The sequence below is a fragment of the Antedon bifida genome, chromosome 1 (genome assembly GCF_963402885.1).
Source record: "Antedon bifida chromosome 1, ecAntBifi1.1, whole genome shotgun sequence".
Classification (NCBI taxonomy): Eukaryota; Metazoa; Echinodermata; class Crinoidea; order Comatulida; family Antedonidae; genus Antedon; species Antedon bifida.
The window spans coordinates 24,098,008-24,125,134 of NC_136226.1; the positions used below are offsets into that span (position 1 = coordinate 24,098,008).

At 33.3% G+C, this 27,127-nt stretch overlaps 3 protein-coding genes across 4 annotated transcripts in view; 2 read left to right on the forward strand and 1 right to left on the reverse strand.

The window, feature by feature from the left end:
* LOC144846199 (T-complex protein 11-like protein 1) overlaps nucleotides 1-27,127 on the forward strand; it is a 207,238-nt gene that overhangs the window by 72,409 nt on the left and 107,702 nt on the right. The gene's annotated exons all lie outside the window — the stretch shown is intronic.
* On the reverse strand, nucleotides 1,177-8,313 carry LOC144850469 (2',5'-phosphodiesterase 12-like). Of its 2 annotated transcripts, XM_078707851.1 has the most exons (8): nucleotides 8,235-8,249; nucleotides 7,233-8,141; nucleotides 6,581-6,720; nucleotides 5,253-5,412; nucleotides 4,409-4,541; nucleotides 3,662-3,817; nucleotides 2,576-2,696; nucleotides 1,177-1,941 (listed from the first exon to the last, which is right to left on the reverse strand). In XM_078707851.1, exons 2-8 carry the CDS (start codon nucleotides 8,033-8,035, stop codon nucleotides 1,673-1,675), a joined length of 1,782 nt encoding a protein of 593 aa, XP_078563977.1. In that variant the 5' UTR covers nucleotides 8,036-8,141; nucleotides 8,235-8,249; the 3' UTR covers nucleotides 1,177-1,672. The 2 variants fall into 2 exon arrangements, with proteins under 2 accessions (XP_078563977.1, XP_078563910.1); XM_078707784.1 differs by having other exon boundaries at nucleotides 7,233-8,313.
* Nucleotides 14,718-27,127, forward strand: part of LOC144846246 (synaptotagmin-6-like) — a 70,112-nt gene continuing 57,702 nt past the window's right edge. The window contains exon 1 of the mRNA XM_078703532.1: nucleotides 14,718-14,984. The gene's annotated coding sequence lies outside the window, so the exon portion shown is untranslated. The remainder of the gene's footprint in view (nucleotides 14,985-27,127) is intronic.

Sequence of the window (27,127 nt, forward strand, 5' to 3'; positions counted from 1 at the left end):
GACACTGGATAACTTTTAGCCAATCAGATGCCAGTATATTAATTTATGAACGCGCCTCTAGAAACGCTCTAGAGTAACCCAGGAAAACAAACAATTTAACAGACAACTTTGAAGAGAAAAAAATTAGGAAAAAAAAGTTGTAAAACGATACGTAAATCACATTCAGTTCCTCCTTTGTTCTAAACTAAGTGCTTTGTATTTTTCATATTATTAACAAACAGGTAAAATATAAATAGTTGCAACCATTATAATAACAATAGGCGCAGAAATAGGCATAACCATTATTAGGTATCTTAGAAAAACAAGGTTTCTTGTTTCATGCAAGATCCCAAAGAAACAAAGATAAACAAACATTCAGAAAGAATTGCTTTTACATCATTTCAATTAAAACATGTATATACATCTGCAATTTATTTCTGGCTTTCTTTACTTTATCTTATAATAATTTACCAACTAGACTCCAGAAAGAAACACAAACATAATAATACATTTAAACTTAAGTTGAAAAGATGTATTTTTTATGACATTATTCGATTTTATAGTATATTATATTGATTCTGATTTTCCAAATTAAGTAAGATGTATTGTCCCCCAACATGAAAAATTAAGATTAATTATATCAGGTTTTGAATAGGTTATATTGTAGTTTTATTAAATTTAATCACTTTCGTAGAAAAACCGGGGCAAAAAAATTGACAAAATAAATGGTTAAATGCAATCAAAAACCCATTGGCTGGAAGCCAATTTGACTATTTTTGTTTTGCTTTTAAATTACAGTTTTTTCAGGTAAATACTGTATATTTTTTTTCTATCCAATTTTTGGTCAACATGGATAACTATTATATGACATTACTATGGCATATTCAACAAAACATTTTTAAAGAATTATTTTTTTCAGGGGGACAATACATTTTTAATTTTAATAATGATTGCTTGTTTATTGTTAATTGTTGCAATGTATTTTAATTCAAGAGGAACCCTGAATTCCACTGGGCTAAACAGGAAGATTTACGTTCTTTAAAGATGGTTGAAATCAAAAAATTAAAATGGTTTTGATTTAGCTTTTTACTTATTTTATTTGTATCTCCATTGAGACCCATCCACTGATACCCACAAAATTATTTCATTAATTTTTCTTCTTATTTATAATATAAATCAGTAACAAATACTTTTAAAATTATTTTATTAGTATCTCCATTGAGACCCATCCACGGATACCAACAAAATTGTTTCAGTTATTTGTTTATTTATAATATAAATTGTATCAATAAAGCAGAAACAAATACTTTTAAAATTACTTTTATTTACCAGTGTTATAATATATTCAAAACAATTTACTGTCTTGGTTTTGATTTAGCTTTTTACTTATTTTATTAGTATCTCCACTGAGACCCATCCACGGATACCAACAAAATTGTTTCAGTTATTTGTCTTTTTATTTATAATATAAATTGTATCAATAAAGCAGAAACAAATACTTTTAAAATTACTTTTTATTTACCAATGTTATAATATATTCAAAACAATTTACTGTTTTGAGTCTTTGTTACTTAAAAGCAAAAAAAAGTATTTCCATCAATGTCTATTTCATTTTACTTTTTAAACAAAAAATTAAAGGAATAATATTTTGATATAAAGTTCTTTTAATTTTTTTCTTTCATTGGTTTTACTGTTATGCATCTTTCCACTTAAGGTCACTAACTAATGCCAAGTGGTCAGATGGGAAGACCTGACTTGGTAAAGCTGTATGCTGGACGACATCAGAATGTTCCGGTAATGGCACCTCTTGCTCAACATCAAGATACTGGTGATCATAGAAGATGTAGTCAAGAACACCCTGGAATCCAGATACATAGTTTGTGTATTTTGCTGACGAGTAACACCTGTTCAGCTTTAAGCTATGGCTTATGGCCAAACCACCACAAAATTCTTCTTTTCCACCTAAAAATAAATAACATCATTATGCAAATTTTGTGTCTTTAATCATCTACAAAGTAACATGATATAGAGAAACTGAACTGTTGAAATAATTTTATTTGGATCCTAATATTATAGAAGATAAATTTTTCTTTTTTGTTGATCCAATATATAAATATTGGATCAACCAAAAACTTCTTCTGTTTTATGATTCAAAAGATTCTCCCTGCTAAACTGAAAAAAAGATAGATCGAAATGCTCAAAATGGCCTAAAATGTTATCAAATGGTGATTTGAGGCTATTTTCAAGTGCACTTTTGATGTTTTTCTGTCAAAAATATGTACAATAATTTGCCGAAATGATCAAAATTGCCTAAAACATATCCAAATGGGATTTAAGGCTATTGAACTCTGATGTTTTTGTTTCAAAAAGTTTACATTTGTCAAAATGCATGAAATGGCCTCAAATGATCCTAAAAACGATTTGACGCCATTCTGTACACTTATGTTAAACTAGGTTAATCATAAATATGTAATCAATCACAAGCTAAAAACAAAAAAATATCAAAACATAGGGTATTCCTTAGTTTTAATTGACAAAAACTTTACATAGCTAGACTATGTACAGTATACTATGCATGCTTCTTCAATATACTTACTTGAATACCAATCAGCTGCATACTTAGCCACACTACCTGTTGAGACCAACTCAAATGCACCTGCACCAGGTGTGCTGTTAAGATCACAACAGAATATCACTGCCAGGTTATCACAGCCATGCTGAAATAAGATAGAATATCTATTTGACTGATAATTTACCAATAAAAAAAAAACTAATATTGCTGTTAGGTTGTTACACTGATAGAACTAAAGAACATATATTTGTGTTTTACAGGTAGCAGGGACGATTAAGCCTAGGGATGATTTGGCCTGGGAAGATCGGCCCAGGGATGATTCGGCCTGGGACGATTTGTTTTTTGTTTGTTTTATTTGGTACAATCAACATACCAAGGATTACCCAAAAAGCTAAAAAAAGCTTATTTCCAATGGGGGCCTTATAACAAAAACATAGAAAAATTCACAAAATATAGCAGATTCAGCCCAGGGATGATTCGGCCTGGGACGATTCGGCCCAATTAATATTGTTGACATTGCAATGCTTTTATTTAATTTTCAGAAAGACTTTTGGGGTAGTACTATTATAGATGACAATGCAATAAAGCAAAAATAAATGGAAAGCTGACTTGCTTTAAAAATATAGAGCTTAAAAATCCCACTATGATGCAACGCAAGACGCAATGCAAGCGAGTTGACCAATGACAAGCGACAGTTTGAATAGTCCATCATTTGTGATTGGTCAAATCCTTTACATTGCATTACGTCGTTGTGTTGCGTGGGAACCAAGCATTAGTTTTAATTGAGTAATCAACAAACTGTTTTTAACAAAAACTGATATTGGAATCAACTGGATGTACAAGATGCAACCATTATTGTATGACGGTGGGGACACAAACTTGTGGAAAATGCATTAAATTTATTACGGCTGTGTTTTAAAAACTATTTCACCAATGAATTATTTCTGTAAGTTGAATGATGAAAGTACTTTCTCTGAAACTGCTTGCAAAAATGTCTTCATTTTCCCACACTATGCGTATGGTTTCTTGATGTGAAAAAGATAATTAATGAAGTTATCATTGTCAGTAAATCAACACCATTTGTTACAAGGTTGCACTCTGTAAGCCTACCTGTTCTTTGTAAATCTTCTTCAGATGTTCCAAGTGATGTGTTATGATAGCTGTCTGAATGAGTCTTACATGGCCAGCACGTGGGTGAAAGTACAAATGAGTGTTGGCGACGCATATCTTACGCGAGGGGTTAGCTATCTCCTCAAAAACTGCCACCTAGAAATAGACACATTAATAGTAAGGATACAGTATGGTTAAGCAGTTATTCTATAAAGTTATTCCTGAATAAGACTTTTCAGCCACCAGCAAGCATGCAGGAGACATGGACAATGTGTACTTAAAAAACAAAATAACAGTACTGTGAACATGGACCCATGCTGTGAACATACTTTATCAGTGAAGTTAACTATACATGGTTTCATTCGAGTAAGACGTATTAACTCCGAGCTAATATTGCTTTCAATGAGAAACGCATATTGGATTTGTAAAATGGCATACTCTCTTCACAAAGACATCCACCTGGCCCTTGAATGCAGTTTAATACGAAGCTCAAGTTTGCTGGTTGTAATTTTTATTAATAGTTACTTTGTAATTTGTTTAGGCTTGATCTGCCAATCTCTGTAAATTCAACTTCTTTTAATTTGTTTGCTTGCTAGTTGGCTTATTTTGCTTGTTAGATTTTTTATAAATATCACAGTTTTTAGCCCTGCACATGATTACCAATTGGTTAACTTTTTAAAATCTTAATTTCTTTGTATAACCTTATACAATATTAATCATTTTTCCAATATTATATTATTACAGTACCTGAACTACAGAGGACCTGGAAGTGATTCGTTTCAACATTCCTTCATTATTTGAAACAGCTTTCCGGAGATAATCATACAGGCCATCTGCTTGAAATGCTTGAGAAAGAACAATATCATGACTTTCTATAAACCTGTAACAATAACAAAGAAAAAACATAGTGAAACAGGTGTTGGTACAGTAGACTTGTTTCTAAAAATAAATGCCTAGTACAGTACTGTATATTACCGTATTTAATTGAATAAAGATATTTATATTTTGTCTTAACCTAAATTTGGATTAGGCCCTCCACAGACCCACGGCAGCCAGCAGTGCCTACCTACCAGATCAGCACACCAGGAGACGATTCCCTACTTTTTGCGAATAGTGTACCAAGTTCTTTAACGTGCACTATGTACTATGTGAGAGTAAAGCATCTTGCCTAAGGGTACAGTTAATATAGTACAGATAAATGGCCCTCTTGAATACGCCTTTTGTCACATGCATACAGTATACACACAATGTATCAAAACACACTTCTATTGGTAGTAGAATTCATTGACTGCCATGATCTACAATTTACTTTGATTTTGATACAATTTGTACTCTATTTTATCAAAAAATATAACGCCTCCCTCGAATAAACGTCTCCCTAAAATTTATTTGCATAATTTCCACTATTTGTTTTATTTCTTTTTGTAAATACAGTACTGTAGGTGAAGCATACACCAGACATTACCTAGATGTAATTTAATGACATCACAAAGGCATATCAAATCTTGAGTTATCTCTATCTTCAATATGGGCTGAAACATTAAAAGATACATTGTCCCCCTAAAATTAAAATCAGTTTCTGATTTATTACCTTAGTTTTGATGTTCTATAAAAAATAGCTTCTCCTTCTGGTTGTAAATGCTTATAGCATATTAAGCCTTCCAAACCCTGCGATTTCAATGTTGGAACTAGTGAATTCTCAAACAACCTCTTGCCTGTCTCCTGCAGACAGATTAAATCACCATTGTAGCCTGTAACAAATAAATAATAAAAATGTAGAATTATAATAGATTCAAACATGCAGTGTAGTATTACACCTTAAACAATGAATTAACCATAATAGCTAGAGTATGTGACTATCTTATGTTCAGTTGACATGAAATCTACTATTGGAAATAAAGCAATAAATAAAACAGCATTATTGAAGAGTTTTTTGTTCTTCAATGTTGTCGGACATTTCAAGTACAGCAAAGTCCTTACATTTTATAACCAAAAAAGTAAATTGATAGGAAGACCGAGCCCAAATATACTCCAGAGAACTATAAACGCTAGTCAACTAGACCGAGAAGACTATATAAGGAAGTGCTTCCAGCATCTTTTATAGAAGACAATAACTACCATGTCCAGTAGTCATTAAGTTGATTAATTTGTATGTCTTGATGTTTAATTTTAAATGTAAATAGGCTGGGTAATCATCAGGAATAGTCCTGAACAGGGAGATGAGCGCCCCTGCCCACCGATGAGTTTCGGGATCCCTTTGACCCGGAGGGAGAGTACCCACGTCAGGGTCCCTACCTAGGGTTACAGGTCCCAGGTTTTTATTAATTAGTGTTCCATGACCTTCTCATCAAAATTAATGTCTCTCATTGTTGTGCTATGTCAACATAATGTCAATGACGGTGAAATGTCCCCAATAATGGGGATAGCTATGCAAACAAGTAACAAACACATTTTACAGGCCTTACTCTTTGCTTCTGTATCAATATCCAAATAGATAATATACTTTATTTATTTTTCTTTAGGATAATCTCCCATTTCTGGTCTCACACATTCATTGCAAGGATTGGCCAATGACAAAACTAAGGGCCCGTCTGCAAATTAGAATTTACTGTAATGGTCGCATGTGGCTTCCCTTGGGTATAAAATTTGAGATAAAACAGCTGTTTTAAAAACCTGCTGTACCTCAGTTGGTGGATTTTTCAAACACAGCTTAAACCACCATAAGACGATTAAGATAAGGAGCAAGTTGACCTTATGTTGTTAAAAAGATGTATGAAATATGATTTTTTATGAATTTTACTCGAGTTTACACTCATTTGTAATTTTTGTCATCCGAACGGTTTGTCTTATTAGTCCCTATAGTAATTTTAGGTTACACGTTTTACAGTCCGAAAACAACCAAAGTGTTGACTACTTTACCTCTGATTTCTTTTAAGAGTAACTGTTCTCGATAATCTATGTGGAGAATATCAGGTGGGCAATATGAGAAGAGAACATCTCTAGCAAAATCTGAATCAGCATACAAGTCCGCCAATATGTTATAAGATACAACTCTTAAGCTGCAAAAAGAACAAATATTTATAAATATTGTATATTCAATATACAGTATAAACTGTGAACAAATTAAATAATTGCACAAAACAGAAAAGAATGTAGAGATCTTGTGAGGTGTATTTTGAGGGCAGACCAGGCAGAGAAGCATATGGACCTCTGTGAATATAAAGTGTATATAAATAGTATGTTATATTATTTTTATGGATAAATTTATGGTAAATTTAATGATTTACATTTAAATTGTAACCTAGATTTTATTTATGACCAAAGGTTGCGATATGGTTTTCAAATAGAAAAATAAATTTTAAAATTTATACATTAGTTTATGAATATTTCTGATGATACATTATGTATGGATACATAATGAATATTTCTGATGATCTCTGGAACATTTTGTTAACAATACCACAAAGAACTGGCAGCAATGTTCAGTGAATAGTGTGACCTATAATATTAAAGAGCATCAGAAGGATAATAAATAAAACATAATTTAATATTGATTTCTATTTTTCATTACCTGTTGGGTGGTGTAACCTTAGCAGTAAAGCTCTGCCTCTTTTCAAATGGGAATGTAGATGCTGAACGTACAGGATTTTTAAGAAAACATTTTGCAGTTACTCCAATATCGGAACTAGATTTAGGGGTACAATCAAGTTTTAGCAAAAAACCATCATCCATTTTAGAAGGTACATACACTTTTTCAGTGCTCACTTTTTCCCAATGACTTACACTAGGTTCGTTAGCATTAGTACTATTTTCAGATGTATCTTCACGTCGTTTTTTCTTTAAAACTTTACTATCATCTTCGACTTCTTCAGTCGACTTTACGATAGTAGAGGGATCAGCAGGACAACCACGGTACCATACATACTCTGCATCTTCTGCAAACTCGAACGACACCCTTGGAAACACGGGGCAGCTTATAACTGCACAACGTGGTAACGACAAGTTTGTAACTGTTGGTGAATTTCGATGAACAGAATATTTAAAAGATCCTACATTCAGAACCGATCCAAACTGCCAAGCTTCGCTATTTGTTGATGATAAATCCACTTCTTTACCAAAAGAATTGCACAGTGAAACTAGGAGTAAATCTTTGTGATTTTCTCCAGACTGGGTTTGATCTTGTTTTAACTTCTTGTTTGATCGTTTACCGATAATTTTGGATTTTTTAAGAATTGATGAACGAATTCTGTTTAAAGATCTCTCTAATTGTTCATTTTTATCACGTTGTAAACACAAGTTCATATCCTCATAAACAAATGCTATACTCATCGCTTCGTCCTGTTCTTCTACACAACGAACATTTACTCTTTCCATGTTTAGGATAGCCCTAGGCCTAGGCCTTAGAAGAACACTTGCGACAGGTGACAGCCAGCTGCTCTCGGTCGGCGATGTTTTTCTCTGAAACTTCAATCGGACGGGCCTAGGAATAATAATAGATAATACGGCTCGTTTCAGAAAGCCAGTCATATAAAATAGATTATCAGTTGATGGTAATCGAAATTATTGTACATACCACAGTGTATTTATAGTCTTACAACTTATAAGTGCAGAATTACGCAATTTTTATTTTTATTTTTTTTGGCATGGCAAAACATTTCATGCTGTTATGAAATGTTGACTAAAGAGTGAAACTTAGAAAACGGCGGCGGACCGCAGGGAAATATTAAAGAGCGATACTTAACAAACATGCGGCCCAGCAAAACAGTGGTGGATCGAGAGGGGGGCGCATCCTCACATAATCACATACACACGTAACAGTTTTAGAACTGGCCACCACTTTTTCAGGAAATATAGTAAGCTTTTTCCCACTAAGAACGACCTAAGCGGCAACGCAAGTAATTTTACAGTGACTCATTTGAAGGAGTCGCTTCGCTTCCTTCCACTGCCTTCTAGGCCTAGTAGTAGAAACCAATATTTACACACACACGCACGCACAATTTATTCAATTACGAATGTTAGTTCGTAGTGTAATTAAGCCCAGTTTATTGCGCGGGCGACTCTAAAAAGAACGAGAAACAGATAGGCCTATTTTTATTAGGCGCCGCATCCACGTTTAGGACGGGGCCATCTTAAGTTTAATTATAAATGACGCAGGTAATAATAACAATAATTGTTGGATTTAGTACACTTAATTATGCTGCGTACAGATAGTATCACATTTCATTTGATAACAACTGTGATATGCCCAATAGTCATGTAGTCATGATTATGATGACGTCATGCGCAGGTACGTTAAAATTGTTCTGCAAAATAAAATGCGACAGATTGGCAATGAACATATATAAAGTAAGGGGAACGGATTAATGCAACATCCTGGTTTCGAAATTGTAATAATCATGATCGTGCATTTTCGTAAAACTGTCTTATTAAATTTTATCCAAAAATAACATAGGCCTAAATGAGGTAAAACTTAAAATGTGTCTTTTTGTTGGGTAGGCTATAGCTCGTTGGCAGATTAATTTAGCAAAAATATTGACGAGAGCTTAAATTTAATTTACGTTTACAAATCATATTTACATAATTCTGATAATTGATCGTAAACCGGTATAGTCAGGATATATACACTTAATATTGATTAGTAATTCAAAAAATAATATAATATCACTGTGAATTACATTTTATAACATGTTAAAGTGACAGTTATTCGTAATGTTACAGTTTATAACGAAAGTTTGTTAATTATTAGCAGTATTTATGAAAATTTGAATTCTTCAACAATATAAATATATTCTTTTTGATAATTAATTAGCATAATGAGCTGTGAAAAAGCAAATATCATGTTCATACGTCAGGAATGACGTAAGTAACCTACAGACAAAAGGGTATAGATGAGTTGTCATGGGGTCTTGTAACAATGTTAAAAAGAAATGACAAATTGTTAGAATCATATTCCACTCATGACCTAACTTGATTACAATACATTTGCAATTATAGTCTGGATACTGGCATACACTCTGTCTTAGCTCATTCAGCGGCGGATGACGGTCGGGTTTGCCATTCATATATCGTTAGACTTCCAATACCACCATTACGTTTCGAAGCTATGCGTCATGGAGGTCCTGCACTCGGGAAATTGAATTGAGAGACAGAAATCAGAATACGGTGGAAAATTTCTGGTTGTAAGTAGGCCTATCGTGAAACACTAATCATTGTTATTAACCAGCACAGAAGCGACATCAACATGCTAACAGATGAAGAGTTGGAAGTCGGTGTTATGTTTTGAGAGAGGTGAGAGGCATTTTTTAAAAATATTTTTTAAATAAAAAACTATATGTTCTTTCCACTTAACATATATCAGGGAGGTGGTAATTAGAACACCCTGAATAATAAATTCCAGGTCTTATAACATTGCAATATAATATGTCGCATTATCTTACCGTTCAAAGCATGATATGCTATCAAAGAGTCACTGACATTGAAAGTTATAATGAAGACAACGTTGAGGAGCAATGATGGAGGTTGGGATTATGTTAGATTAAATATATTATGTCTATTGTTTTACGATTTAGTTATTTTTTTGTATATTCAAAGTCTTGTTATACTCTATGTTAATTTCTGTTGATCAATCTTCAAATGTTTGGGAGTAAACACATTATAGCCTAATGTTTCAAATCGTGTTTCTAAAGAATCTAGTCTAGGCTTCGTTCTTCCGAATAAGCCGATAAGTTTATCCCAAAAAAAAGTACTCGTGAGTTTGACCTTTCTGGTGTTGGCGAGGTCTGCGCTTCTTGCCACATTAGGCCCGCTCATTGAAGATTCTAAGATCCACAGCCATATTATTATACGGTTTATATGCCATGGTCTGTTTCATTAATAATGCTATTTACAGTACAGTATTTTTTATCCGGTGAAAACATTAAAATAAATTAGGCTATGACTGCAAATCATAAACCTTTAATTTGACTCCGTGATATGTTCTTAGAATGTATCAATTTACGAGAAGGAAAATCTCGTGAAAGTTACCATGGTGATGGATGAACCGCGATATGACGTCAAAGTTTCGAAGCAACCAAACCAAGAATCTATAGAGAGATTGTGCTTCGTTTACATTGTGTGTATCCATTATTCTTATTAATCATTTTCAAGCGAATCATTAATATCACACAATTACATTCATTGCTGGGATGAAGAATATGAAAATGGACATAATGCCATGTTTTAAACTGACATTGTTTGTTAATACCAAATATTTGTTTTAAAATCTGTCAGTGAAAGAGATATCATACATGTTAATACAAGGTGTATTATTAGTTACTAAATATTTGAAAATGATGGTTTGTTTTACATACCGTTTTCTTAGTACTTAAATTGTCATAATAATAATTATTTATTTGAACTTACACCTTTTTATCGGCGGCACCCAATAACAATTGGTGAAGATGTGGGGGCAATAAAAGAACATTAGTAGTGTTTCTAGTTGTCTGCCGACTACACCTTCACATCTTCAGCATGGGTACAGGACAATCTGTCTCGGAAAGGTTTACCTGATCAACGTCTGAGTCTATGTGACATATTTTGAGAAAAGAATTGGCTGGAAGCTATGTTAATAACTGAAACCGTGTAGATTTAATCTATGCCAAAATTTGATATCGAACCAATAACAATTGAAAACGTTATTATCGTTTTATGTGTATATTTCACAATGCCTACCTGTTCAACATAACAGGAATATAAGACAAAATGCACTGTCACTAGCTGAATCATGGTACAGAAGCTATAATTTCAACAAATCTTATTTTTCTGCTTTTTTAAAAAAATCAAAAACTAATAGTACTGTATTAGGCCTTGTAATGATTAGAATCGAGAAGTTTGATATTAAAATTATGCGAACTGATTTTTTACATTGAGTTTTTAAGAAGTTGATGATTTAGGCCCTAAGCTCTTCTGCAGCAGATTTTATTTGGAATTCAGGCAGGACACACAGTACATCTTCAAACTAATTCCACGATGACGTATTTCTGCTATCGATTTTATGTACCACCTTTAAGGTACCATGATTGGCGCCATACTGTTGAGTGCCATGGAAATAATTATAGATGAAGCTTAGAGTGATAATGTATCTGATAAGAAACGAGACCCTATAGAATAAATTTACCAAATTATTCTATTTTGATTCAAGTGCTATAACTAAAGAAATATTTCACAAACAGAAGTATGTTGAGCTAGACAAATTTAGAATAATGGTAAAAGTCGTGAAGTATGAATTAGCGAAATTGGTTTTGAGAATCGTCACTGTAGTACCATGGCATGCGTGATACAGTATTTCATGTGTTTATGATGCCATCATGGACCCTTAATCTAACCTTTCATGAAACCACTGGAGACCCAGTACGAGAATCGAATGATTATAAATGGTATTGGTAGGCCTAAATATCAAATCAGCCTTGCTTAATTCTGAGATAGGCGACCAGAAATGCAAACGTGTTATAAGAATATGACTGTTAACATTTCGCGAAAAGTAGATTTTCTTTTGTAACTATATATATATATATATACGCTACTGTTTCATATTTGTCTCGCAAATAACGACAAAATGAAGGGTTTTCTGGCAATCTGTCGTAATTCGTCGTTATTTGCACACGCTTGTCGCCGCGCGGTATATAATTTCGTTAACCAATTCAGGCGACTCCCTCTCCAGCTCTCTCTAGTTTCTGTTCTTTTTATTCATTCATTCATTCATAATTCAAGATCATTACAACCCGGCCTTCCAGGTACGTTGATCCGTTTTTTATTATGCACTTTACTTCTCGGAAAAACATGTTTATGTTTATGTGGGTTTGTTGTAAGCTTGTTCCCTACAGACGAAGTGGAGGTTTCGTGGTACAGTACTATGTACTTTCATCAACCTCTACAGAAAAAGATATCATAGGCGTCGTCATATTCCACCAAAGTATATGTCATCAATTATTATAGTTTTAACATGTTTGATAATAGTATATACAATATTATTGTTTTAATAATTGATAATTATCTCGTCAAGCAAATAGATGATGATGAATCACTCGTTTGAGTTTACTTGGGCCAGTTCATAAATTCACCGATATCGTTGTCCTGGCAGAGAAAATGACCTAACAAGTTATGAAGCTACTGAATTCTGTATAAGGTGACTAATATAAAATGAAAAATAAACAGAGACTACTAATCACACTTTGTTGATAACAATTATTAATAATAATAATATCATCATAGTCATTTCATCACCATAACATCTTCATAATTATTTTCATTATTATCACATTTTTTTTATTTTCTAATGTTTTTTATTATTACAATTTCATCAACTTCATCAGTGGTAGGCCTATAAGAGCTTGGTAAATTATATTCCATAATAACCTGCTTTTTTCCCTTAATTTCTTATAATAGATGGTTCTCGAATACACAGTAATTTCAGCGTAAAAACTGGCGATTTCAAATGTACGTACCGCAGGACTATTAATACATTGTCGTTTACAGAAACGAATAATTAAACACGATGATATAGTCTACTTAAATTACCACCTTGGGAATTACTTCCGAAAGAGAAACTTGTCACAAAATGAATCCAAATTTTTGATTTCGGCTCATAACAAACCCAATTTGTGTGTTATGTAACATTAGGGTTGAAGGATGGGTACAAAGAGGAACAATTTTTAAATATATTCTTTATCCACTCCCTCTCACAGTTTCTGGTTATTATTACCCGCGTGCACGTAGGTAGGCCTACGTATACGCAATCCCATGAAAATCAACTATTATGATATCTAATAATTCGCAAAATGTCAGTCCAATTCTTTCAGTCATTTTGAAAACAGGTCGCTACGCGATCTTTTCGCTGAAACGAATTGTTTCGGCAGCAGAGCCTTGGGTAATTTATATCCATCCTGAATGTTATTTACTTATTCCACCTTCCTCAAATTATCATTCGCAATATGATTTACAATTTTACATGACAACTTACTTTAACAACATACGGTAGAAGATATTACGCCATACTAACAATTTTATTCGCAAGTCTAAACACTTAATTTTGTGTTTCACGTATTAGCTTACACTACAACTGGTAACTAATGGTTAAGACGTCTAACAATTTTCGGAATGTATTACATAAATTATATTTTAATGACAGGAAACACTTTTAGGTGTAAAGTTATAAATATTTTAAGTAGGAATCTCACTTTGAACACCGTAAAATTGATTAACATTTTGATGTTTTTCCTAGTTTGCAAAACCTCCGTTAGAGGACCAAAGTAACTGTGATGGACAGAAGCATTGCAGTGAACATTGACTAAATGCTGAAATTTCATAAATATGATGATATATCAATAATGGTGATGATATTTGATGCTGATGATGCTTAGTAGTAATGAGATTGATGATGACAATGATGATGATGATTATATTATCATTATTATAATTATTTTTTGCCTGAGATGAATGAGATCTTTTAATAAAACAGCATATCTGTGCGACCCGGTAGACCTACTCCCATGCGTCGCAATCGTGTAAATTGCGTTCGGCCATAACGTATTGAATTATTTTAAACAAAAACGGCAATAAGAAACGTAAATAAAACGATCACAACGCTAATTAATATAATTAGCGCTTTGTTAATTAAAAACATTTTTATTTACGCAGAATTACAGAATCAAGAAACTGAAATACTAAGCCATGGTCTTATTAGTTTAAGCTTGTAAAACAAATTCGTAGGACGACGACTTATATTCATTGAAAACTAACCTACGCGTTCAGATACAAGTTCCTTGAACGCGACCTTTCGCTGAAACAGCAGATCAGTGCCACACTCTATTGCGTCGCAATCGTGAAATTGCGTTCGGCCATTATCACTTAACGCATTCTGTGAGTTGCCAATGCACCATTCAAAAACCCTCATTTTCAATGCAATCTTAATGTTAATGCTACGTCACACGCAAGACAGCCAACCGGTGAGTGCCTTGAATTCAATCATTGAATGATTTCAGTGCTTATCTGTTGACTATACTTTTCCATTTCTTTGAAGGTTATACTCATTAGAGATTGTATTGATACGAAATATTCTGTTGCTAGACACACCCGGTGAATGAGGTAGTTCAAACGAACATCAATTACTGTATCCAATCAGTCTCAGAAGGAGAAAACGGTTCATTTTTTTGTTATCAGAGGAGGAAGATTATTTTGCATTGTACACGAGTAACATCTCATACGCTATTTTGGCAACGGATCATACCGGTCGATATGCGTCTCGCAAAAGGAACGCGCGTGTCATCCGTCATTCCCTTATCATTACGTAAGTTGGTCAATGTATTACTCGTATTGAACATTTTTTTAAATGATTACTATTAGTGTGTGTAAACTAATGCTATTACAGCTGTTTTTAATTTAGCGTTCATTGCTGATGGTACTACATTATATTACCAGTAGTAGGCACGCACGTGTATGGTATAAAAATTGTATAAATATTAATGAACGTCTTTAATGAATATTATACTATTATTAGTAGGCCTAATATAGGCCTATGCAATAGTATATCGATTTTAAAGTTGGGATAGGTAACGATACAGAAACCTAGGAATGCGTAAATAGTGACGACATGACCGACCGTCTAGCTGAGTGCGTCCATCAGCTCTTTAATCTCCATTACTTCCATATTATATTGATTAAATAGGAGTCTCTTCCTCATCCGAGGGGTGTTATTTTCCCCTGGGTTGTCGGGTGGTTGACCATCCAAGGAACTGTCTGTGTGTGTTCCCGTGGTATTGTTTCCATGTGTTCAACACTTCAGTGGAAATGCTATTGTATAGGCTATAGACCCGGCTAGATTGGTAATCTGACGGACATAAACAGTGCTCAAATGAGATTCGCAATCACGTATTATACTACAGTATACAATCGGCACGTACATTGCATTAATCCTATGCAGTGAATAATGAATATTAATAAATGTTAAATTGTTATTTTTTGGTTTGGACAGTAAATTTATTTTTATAGAGACTGTAACATGAGTAGACTTTTGCATACGATGTTCGTCGATTGTAATTATTTTTGCCAGGGTATAAAATATTGATAGTTAAATTGCAGACTTATAAGGTGATATTTTCCCAACCTAATTGTAATTCTATACAGAATAAATTCGAGGTAATTAAGTTCATACAAAATGTAACTTTTGCCATTTAAGGATATCATCAGTCACACGTTGGACATATACACATGAAAAACAAATTAAAGTTTATAGTGTCATTCAGGGTATGTATTATATCATTGTGGTTGAAAATGCAATGAATGGAAATTAGGAATAACCCTAAGTTTATTTTTTTAGAGAGGGTGGGGACAGTGAAAACCTTTCTTGCCTTTTGCATGTGATTGCCTATACAATGTACGCCAATGGCAGCTCTACATTGTCTTGACAATACATTATTAGATGCCTCCAAATACAACAACACCACTTTCCCCCCACAACCACACACTAAAAAATACATTTAAAAAAACCGACAGGGGTCAAACTCTGAATATATTAGAATAGCGTGTATATACATTCAAACTAAACCAGGGTCTTCTATATCAGATGCCCTAAACATTAGATTCTGAGATGTTCATTGCCGAAAATACAGTATTGGAAAGCACCTCTTCTCCGACGTCTTTGGCATGCATTTAGACTGAACTAATTCATGATCTAATCACAATAAGACACCCTTCTTTATACAATCCTCTTTAATGTTGAAATCTTTGACTCAAACTCGAGCGTTTATGTTTGTTTGATGCTTATATACTAACTACTGTAATAAGACTTACTTTTCAAGATAATTATGTCTTATGTTTTTACTCGAACGTTGACTTCATGCTCCGTTGTATTAAGATTTAGAATTCAGCCCTTCGGGACAGCCGTGGCTTGTTACAGGATTAGAGTGCCTGCCTGTATAAAATATGAATAATACTAATAATTTAGACAGCAAATGCTTCTAAGCACTTGCTATACGTTAAGGGTAACCCGAGTGTATTGTTTACATGTCTTCAGAATACATGGCTATAAAGAAGATTTGGAAAAAGAGTAATTTATTACAGTAATGTGTCGAAATGAGATATGCGATCCGAACAAAACATGGCTGAACTATCAATTTAGTATTTTGTTATTGAGAATATATATACCATAATCTATTCTTATATTATCTAATTAGATATGTTCGTTTACGTGTATATTCATCATCTTCTAACATAGTAGGCCTAGTGTAATTTGATTTAAGAAAATTACTTGTTCTCGCCAGGTATATGTCCCCAATGAAATCAGAACAAATTACAAATGTAGTAAGCGTTGTACACATTGAACATGACAATATTATTGATAACACTCGGTCATAATAATTAGGGATTAGAATGGTTAAACTTCAACCTCGGCATTATTGCTTTAAAAATGTACGTATCTGTATTTTTAGTCACTGGTAATCTCCTAAGTTGAGTTATAGGTTCAGGTTACGAAAATACTTACCGTATTTTTATTACCGATTTGTATAACGCTATTAATTATTAATTCATGTAACCCTTGTCGTATTACCATAATAACGTATATAACTCTTGTATAGTTTATCACCGTGGTAATAATCATTTTCGATAAAGCATATTCATATTTTCAGTATGCACATTATTTTCAATAAAACGATGTTTAGGCCTATACATCGAATATTCTCGCGTACATTCGAGGTTTAAATTGTAGTATAAACATTTGCATGATGTTGCACGAAGAATTACGTATCAATTAGTTTTGACTAGCACTTTTAAACATATAATTACATAAGGAGGCCAAGTGCAACATTTTGTGGGAAGTGTGAATAATGACACTGTAAACGTATGTTGTTCGATACAACAGGGAAGAGTTCAGTAGTTACAACGAAAGCATTTTTTTCTGTAAATTGCACATTTTTTTGCAAACATATTCAACATGCAAACTAACTGGGGGCCTATATTAATGTGATATTAATTTTTTTTATGTAGGTAATATGTATTTATACCATTTTGTTTTTTAACATTTTATTTGAGTACGTATAGAACAGGCTTGACATAAAACATTAATCTAAACATGCGTTTTAAAACTTAGACAGACATTATAATAAAAAGCGATGTAGAAGGATTTCGAATCAAGTTCAATCAAGTACAGGTTACAAATAGAACATCACGATCGTTAATATCAACCAGATTGGATGTGCTGGATACTGATGATCATAAACTATAACAAAATCTGTATCGTTAATCGATACTGAAAAATATCACATTTCTTTTTTTATTTACATTCCGTATTATTGGAATGAGCATGCTAAAATATGACCAAACCCATTATAATTCAACATTGTTACGATAATTATGATATATTATTAAAAATCAATACTAATAAAAAAAATTAAAGAGCATGCATTTTATTCCTTATATAGGATATAGAAACAAAATAATCTGCAATCAATTAATGTGGGGTCACAGTAATTCTTTTATTTTACTCTCATTTACAAATCATAGAAAAGATTTTTTTTTGAATGCCATAACAGTTTAAAAACTGCTATGGTATTCTTCTAAAAGTGTTTTTATGAATTTTAACTAATCATATATAATGTTGTAATTTGTAATTTAGGATTTCTGGCTTGTGAGCCATCTCATTCATTGACTGTTTAAAAGTCCTAGAAGACGTTTTTGTTGAACCAATAAATAAAATGAAATTAAAACAATGTCATTAAAAAACTAGTTAGACCTATACAAATAATGTTTTAATGTTATGGGACAATATCATCATTTAAAGTCATCAAAAGTTAAGTTAACCAGTTTGCCATCTCAGTAGATTATTATCATATTCATTATAACACCAGCCGTCGTTTCTACTTCAATTCATTATCATCGTTTGTAGGCCTTTCAGCATCAACTACTGTCATACCCGCTTCAAGCAAAGTAATCGCAATATCCACGTCAACATTGCCATTTGTTGCTAGGGAGCATGTGTCCATGGCCATCGCCGTCCGTTATTATAATACACAAGTACCATAATTGATGATTTACCAACATAAATCAATTTCACGATATTGATTGTAGATTTACTATAGTATAACTAAAATCCAAGAACAATTAATTTGTGCAATTTAGTGATGATGAGGTATAGCAGCGGGTTGTAATATTGAAGATTTAATGTTATGCAATTTAACTTAAGACAACATGGCGTCTTCAACCTTTCTAACATATCTGTCATGTTGCCTTGTGTAAGGATTTTCTATAGTTTAATATTATATTTAAATATGTTAATATTTCACATTAAAGCTTGGTTCTCACTTGAGCGCAACGCAACGACGTAGGCGCAAAGCAAGTGAGTTGACCAATCACATGAGTGACAGATATGGTCCATCGCGTTTTAATGGTCAAATTCAGCTACGTCCTGTCATGGCGTGTGGTGTTGACACAGGTAACAACAGGCAAGGAGGAAATAAACAAAATTTCGTCCATAAACAGGGTTTCGAATGTCCTATATGACTGGTCATTTTGAGAGCACTTTGGCCATACGTGGGTTTTGAGGTGAGTGACGAGTGATTGCTTGAGTATGAAGGAGAATGAATTAGAGAGAAGGAAATTGGTATGAAAATAAAGAAGACGACGATGTTGTTAATATACTTCAGAAATCAGTTGAAGACCGGATAATCCTTTGCTTTCAATGTTCCGAGTTGTGTGAATGATTCTCTATTCGTTTCAAATATCCATTAGCCGTATTTGGTAAGCTTCAGATCGGCTCGTATCTCTTAACAGAAAATTCAATGCACATCCGGTCGTTATTGCCAAATTGATCTCAATTCAATCAGAGGAATATAATTATTTATCTCTGCTTGTCAGGTAATAATTACAAACATTAGCATATTGTTTAATAAGTGACCTAACGCTGTAATATTAAATTTGTATCATCATCATGATTATTATAATTAGATATTCGCATGTCGGGTTGACTTTAAGATTCACGAGTTACCGTTCATGCTTTTATTACTGGAGCATGCGCGTAAAGATCACGTTGTCCTGATTGTAGTATTTAACCACAATCTCCTTGTGGTATCCTATATTTTTACGTCTAAGATGTTGATGTCCTACGTGAAATTAAAAAAAATGCAAATATCGTATTAATGTCTATGCCAAGTTGTTATATCTGATCAATCAACTTTATGCTAGTATATATTTATTATTAATCAATATCATGTATTTAGTAAAATAAGCAGGTATGTGTAGTGTATCTCCACATATGGCATTGCCTCCAGTTATGCAATTCCGTAATACTTTGTGACATGTATCAATGTATGATACAGGCATCATATGTGATAAATCTGACCGTCAGAATTTACCATGATACTTGAAGACATTATAGATACAGAGTGCAGTGAGTTTCGGATAACCACCAAGGCCGAGTGAGAGTTTCACATCAACGTATCACGACATATCGGACAACACAAGGATATTGTTTTATATCTGATTGTACACACATGGCGTGCAATAGTACGCACTATTTGAACGGTCGTTCTCGTTTGAAATATATTTTCTTTATACTATTACTTTTTACCTTTTTACTAAAAAAGCATTTAAATTAGCTTTAGATCGTTTGAATGATTTTGAACATCTCTCTACAAGACGTGGAATCTTGAAGTAACCTGGATGAGTTCGATTTGCCTGTCGATGTTTTGTAATGGTGTCGCTGCATTTCTAGCCTATCTACAGTAGGCATATGCCTGTTAGTATTAGACTAGACCTAGGAGCTTTAGCCTAGCTAAGCCTAGGATTGTTTGGTCGCTTGTTGACATAATTAACACTAAACAGTAGGTGTGTTTGTAAATCCAAATAAATATAATATTTATTTATGATATTGAATGATGAAAGGTTATATATCAACGAGTCGAAGTCGAGTTGAAATAAACCTTTCATCATCTTCATATACGACAGTATTTGCCCCTATCACGACATGCTGTGTATGTACGGTTAGGTTACGGCGGTACATGTAAACATATTATGATGCTGAATTACCGAATATTTGTGACACTGGAGAAATCTAGATACAGTACCGAGACTGTATCACTATTTTGATTTGCTCTATTTATTATATGTTTTATTCTTTGAATAAACCAATCGGCAAATTTTACTTAATTTATTGTGTACTTCGTTCAGCCGATGGCTGTAAAGTTAATTTAAGTAAATAAATACTTTTCATTAAATTGATTTAATTAATTCTGTGAATTCAACTTTAAGTAGGGCGACCTATTGATATTAAAAATCAATGAAATTATGGCGGCAATCATTGTCTTATTAATTGCTATGAATTTTAAATAAGACTGGATTATAATAACCTTGATTTGTACTGACCGTGATTAACTTATAGCTCTTCCGTGAAATATATGTTAATAATAATGTGTAATTCAATTATTATATATATGGTGATATTTTTAAAAATGTTAGGATACACTCGGATCATGGTTATTTATGACCGATGCGATGGTCTTGATTTTATAGGCCTAAATTATATCATTAGTGTCATTTGCTGTTGTTTATTAGTTTTCCACAAATAATACATATATTAATTATTAATAATGTTACAATCAGCATATTCAAAACAGTTTAATAGTAATATGTCATATCACACACTACTGTATAGGAAACAATAGTTCATTAAAGTGATGTAACTCTATATGCTATGACATATCAACCACGTATACATTAATGTAAAACATAGAGAGTAGGCCTATATTACCCTGTGTCCATAGGAACACTTCTAAATTCACGTTCAAGGTGGGATTATTATAAAAAATAACGTCAGGTACATTGCAAACAATGTATTACAGTAACAATGTCTCTAAACCCATGTGACTCGAATCTCAGGAGACATACCTATTGCTTAAATTTATATTATTCAATACAAAAACACATTATAATACTGTTGAGAGTGATTAACAAACAGATCATACACATCAATGGAAAATTATGTTTTCATATGGAATGTAATAGAGCCCCGACACAGTATAAAAAGCGTTGAATACATACGTCAATGACGCGCATGGTGTCACAGTTCAAGTTCAAAAACTGTATTTTCTTTCCTTTTCTTCCCATTACCAGCGAGAAACTTGTCAATCACATAATAAATAAATTGATCGTGCTTATAAACTTAGGAAGTGAATTAGAAAGAGTCACCTACTAATAACCTAGTTTATACACAAAAACTGTAGTACTGGTTGTACCGAATTTTCAAAACAAACGAATTACAATGTGATGGCGCTAGTTACAATCTGTAATGCATGATTAATTAATAGAACGACGCAATATACAAACGGCATATAATATGGCGAGGGATTGCTTTGGTCCATTTCTGGTACAGGAGACCAGTGTACGTTTGCTATTTTAACAAGCCAGATGTGTTGTAAATAAAGTACACATGAATTTAGCTGATTATCCTGTAATTGGCGATATCGCTGTTAGGTGTATGTGAAATAAAAATTTTTTTAAATGAACTTATTGACCGACATCGTAAGCATATAGTGTCGAATTTGACATTTTATATATCCAATGTTTTATCATTAAATTAGGCCTATAATGTGACTTTTTTAATATAGACTCAACACAGAGGCTTGGATTACAAGTCTACTGAAACTCTATTATTGGATTATGAATCACTTAAGAACTGCAAGCAATATTAAAAAAAAAATAAAAATAAAAAAAAAAATATATAAAAAAATATATATTTCAAGCTTAATTCAGACTTGAATTCAGGCCTAATTGAAAATTAGATTAAATTACAACAAGAAAGTTAGTATAACTATCTCCGAACTGATCATGATAATTTCTTTATTTTTAATATCGATACCGGGTTGACTTTGATTGAAAAGAAAATAGCAAAGACCACCAATCTACTGCTTTAGCGTCATATGCTCTTCACGTTGATAGACCAACCAATGTAGCGTAATAATTAAAACTTATCTATAGGCTAACTCTAAAAAAACAAAGAAAGAAACTATGATAAACCATGTTTCATTTAAAACTAGGAAACGCAATAGCAAAATGTGTAGTCTAAAGGAACAAACGTAATATAATATAATAACAATTGTATTTTAAAATACAGAGATTACAATTTTAAAAGTACCGTTATATCAACATACACCTTATATTAGCAGACGCGATACATTCTGTTTATTGTCGTTGGACATAAAGGTACGAGCAGGGAAGAGTGAAATTGCACTCTTTCCTGGTACAAGAAACGGCTGCCACTATCAGTTCTTTAACTATAATACAATTATTTTGCGCACCAGTGATGTCAGAACGTAACAACTCATTATGCTTCACCAATCAAAGGTAGGCCTAGTCATACTTTAAGCAGACGATTAATAGTCAGGTACTCCATAACGGTCATCGAACGCGTGAATATACATTTTGTATTACCTCACTGGGGTAATTTAAGTTCAGTAAGGGAATACCTGTCAAGTCTGAACGCAGATACTGTAGCTTCGTACGATAATGCCTCTACAACCCAACCGTCGTTACTGGGCACAGTCTGTACACTTGCTAAGACCCGGCTTTTTTTATGTATACATATATTTTCCATTTTTAAGATAGCTGACATTTTCAGGTATCAAATTAATAATTACCAAATTCACTATGTAACGAAAATTGCGCATTTAACAAAAGGTTATACGGAACGTCAAGTCTACAAGATGCCGGGGATATGGAGTGTAATAACACGTTACAGGTTTACTTATATAATAATCCATAATTTATTATGACAATAATACTCGTGCGTCAATAAAATGACCAGCCATGTTCTTCAATTCATAATCCCTCCCCAAACTATCGTAAAAATAAAAACTTAAAATCCTCGTGTGAAAAATTACTATTCCCAAATGTACGAATACGGATGTATGCGCACAAAATTATGATCACATAAAAAACAAACTTTTCCATACTAGTATTCTCATTGCATGGCCACTGTTCTTATTCCCGCCAAATTATTGTTACACGCCAGCTGAGCAAAGGTGCATTGGCTCTGTTTAATACCACTGCTAATAAATAATAATTAAGCTCAACATATACTAAGTAACAGTCATTTTATAACACCTAAGATCAATTATGATTGATCAATACTTTATGATTAATGATGATTGGTTAACACTTTGGCATTGATTAGTATTGCATTGTATTGACAGGTTTCATTTCCTGATTATACTCTATTATACTATTGCACTCGTGTATTTCTCGAGTTATTTAGTTTATATAGTAATAGTGTTCACGTTTGTTATTCGAATAGTAATGTTTCACTATAAAGAAGATCTCCGATGTGTATAACTTAGGTGACAGAGGTGTGGTAGGTTCTGAGTGGCACGGTCTCAAATCAACCATTACGCTTAAGGGCGAAGAAGTCATCATCGTAGATTCCGATTGTGCTTGGCAACACTAGTAAGCTTCCAACAAAAACTATTTTGATTTTTGATATTCAGACCTATTTAATTATAGGCCTAGGATGTATTTACGATCAATTAGTATTGAAGCGTTCTTTCACTTGAGCTGAACCTGCACTAGACATGGTCAAGTGAGTGGCTCTCACTCATAAGTTAGTTAGGTTTGAATCGAATCATAGTAGGTTTTGCATTCCGACATTTCATTGAATTTTCTGTTTAAGAGAACGGTATGATTGAACAATAATTTTCACTATTAAATCTGTAAATAGCTTGATTTATTCATACTCTTTTTGAACTCTCTTATAGCCTTACGCTTATATGTTAAGATAGTGGTGCCTCAATGGAATAATGAGTTGTTTCAATATAACCTGTTATAAAATTCACTGTCCTCCCCAAACGGCCGTAAATTATGGTAACAAGAAATCTTCGAAACAGCAATTTATTTTCCAAAGATAAAACCATAGGAAATGTATGCAAATTGAAATTCAATTTCAATCAGTCAGACGTAGTGTCAGAGCCAGAATGAACGTCATGATGTTGACGACTGTTGTATACGCACTTGTGACCTGCGAGACGACAACATTGAACGTATCTGGATGAGATTTTATTGATAAAATAATGATCTTGTTGGAAATTTAAGATCTTCCATGAATTTTACTATTAAATTTGAGCTACAGGATTTGTGAAACAGGGTGGGAGAGGAGAAGGGGACTAAAAATAGTCTGCCAAATATAGATATCAAAAAAGTAGTCCATATTTTCATCTTAGTTGTCAGGAGGAGAGGGGGACACCCTGTCCTGAATCCGCCCCTGAGCTACATTCACGTAAACTTCACACAACGCAACACAACACTTCTTGAATTTGAATGCCATCAATTGTGTTAAGTCATGCTAATTCCGTCTTCTTTGCCATTGGACATTCAAGATGCTTTACTTTTATTCCTTCGTTCTTTATTTAGCGACGTTGATCAACGGTCATGTGTACAGATACAAGGATATGAAAAGAGGGAAATATATGGGCCATACTTAAACATTTAACTTCCAGTCCCACCTTTAGAAAAGGTGAGAATTAGGCTAGACCTTTTAGAAAGTTAATGTTTTCATGAGGTAAAAATCAACCCCATACCCAATGCACTCCCAACATATCCTGGATTATACGGTCGTGTCCGATATCTGGTTCTCTTTATTTGTTCTGTGATAGTTCATGTGTTACACAATAGTTTTCAGGCTAAACACTGCTGTCGTTCATCGTCGTATGAGACTTTATCAAGGACCTTTTTAGGATCTATATTTCTCCTCTAGGTACCATAATAAAAACAAATTGCCTTGAGTTCCTTGCCTTTGATGACATCGAAATTGCATTCATACATACCTATCGTGTTAGCTAAATTCAGACTGACAAATTGTGTATGTTCTGTAATAATACTATTTTTAGATATTGCAAATTTCTAGTGAGAACACACCAATGTCTATATTAGAACGCTCCACAGTGGATAACAAAATACGGTGGCTCTCAATCGTAATTTTATGGTTTTTAAGTAAAATTTTAAAAAACATTCTGTATAATATCGAAGATGTGGCAATTTAACTGTTTATGACGTAACACACGTGGTGAAACTATCAGTTACAATCGCCGCATGCAATCGCAGAGAACGAAAGCTGTAAACTTATGCCTAGGCCAATGTTTTGTAGTAAAACAATGACCTTTCGGTTCTGACAAGCAATGAAGCCTGACGAAAGATAACATTGCTGTACAAAATATCAATCGCTGATACGCTATAAAAAGCTGGAATTATATAAAGTATGTTTAATTATAAAGAATGCAACAACTTTTGTTGAAGGTATACGTAGGCCTACCGATACCCTGTCTTTTAGATCTAGTACAACCCTAAAAAGGCGTGGAAAGGAACTGGCCACCCTACCACATGAGCTCCTAACAGCTCATTCCCCTACGTTCAAAATGAATTTTCAAATACCATTCTTGTCATCTTTCTTGACAATGTCCTATTTTGTATTTATCGATGTACTAGAACAAATTGGCAAGAAATACGATATTTACAGTCAATTGTACGATACATTTACGTTTAATTCTTTATATATTATATGTACTAATTTTGGTCTAATTTGCAAATGGAACAATACACTTTTCCAAGAAACACCTTGGGACTATAGTTATACTTAATGGAATTGTAAATGTTGAAAGTACATACGGCACCGTAACAAGATGATTGTCTTGCCTTCAATTATTAAAATACACACAGACATGCTGGTAAGAAAGGATAACCAGTAACCTTGTAAAACACTCTTACGAGCTAGGCCTAATGGTTGAGTTCTTTTTCATTAAATCACAGCACAAACAACGGTTCAAAGAACCCCTATTATGGCATGGATCTAGGTACAGTAGTTTTCTAGTGATATTATAATATGATGATGATATACTTATTCCCCAAGTTTTCACGAAAGTATAGTGTTTATTGTTTGGTAGGGCCCTTTATAGGGCGGAGGTGGGGAGGCGGAGTTCATTTGAGGGAGGTGCTTATTCGAGGGATATGTTTAATTTTTTAGTTTTAATAATATGGTAACATTTATAATCAAATGAAATCCTCTAATAGATATGAAAAGTGGTAAAAAGAATAACAAATGCTTGGTAAATTGTAGATAACAGTGCGATGACTACAAATAGTATAATTGTGTTATTATAAATGTGGATGGACGTTTATTAGATAGTTGGGTTAGGGGGGGGGGGGGGGGGTTATTAATCAAAGTGATTTTTTTATTGGAGAGGCGTTTATTCAAATAAATACCATCCTAATAATTAATACATTATTTAATTTAAACATCTTTTGAAACTTCCGTGACAGAGTGGGCCGTTTCGGCCCAAGGAAGAATTAAGACATTACGGCTTGCAACATGGGCAGACATCTCGGTCCTAACGGGACACAGATAGCCTACAGTTATTCCTGCCAGCTTACTCAATAAAACACGGCTATCGGGATTTC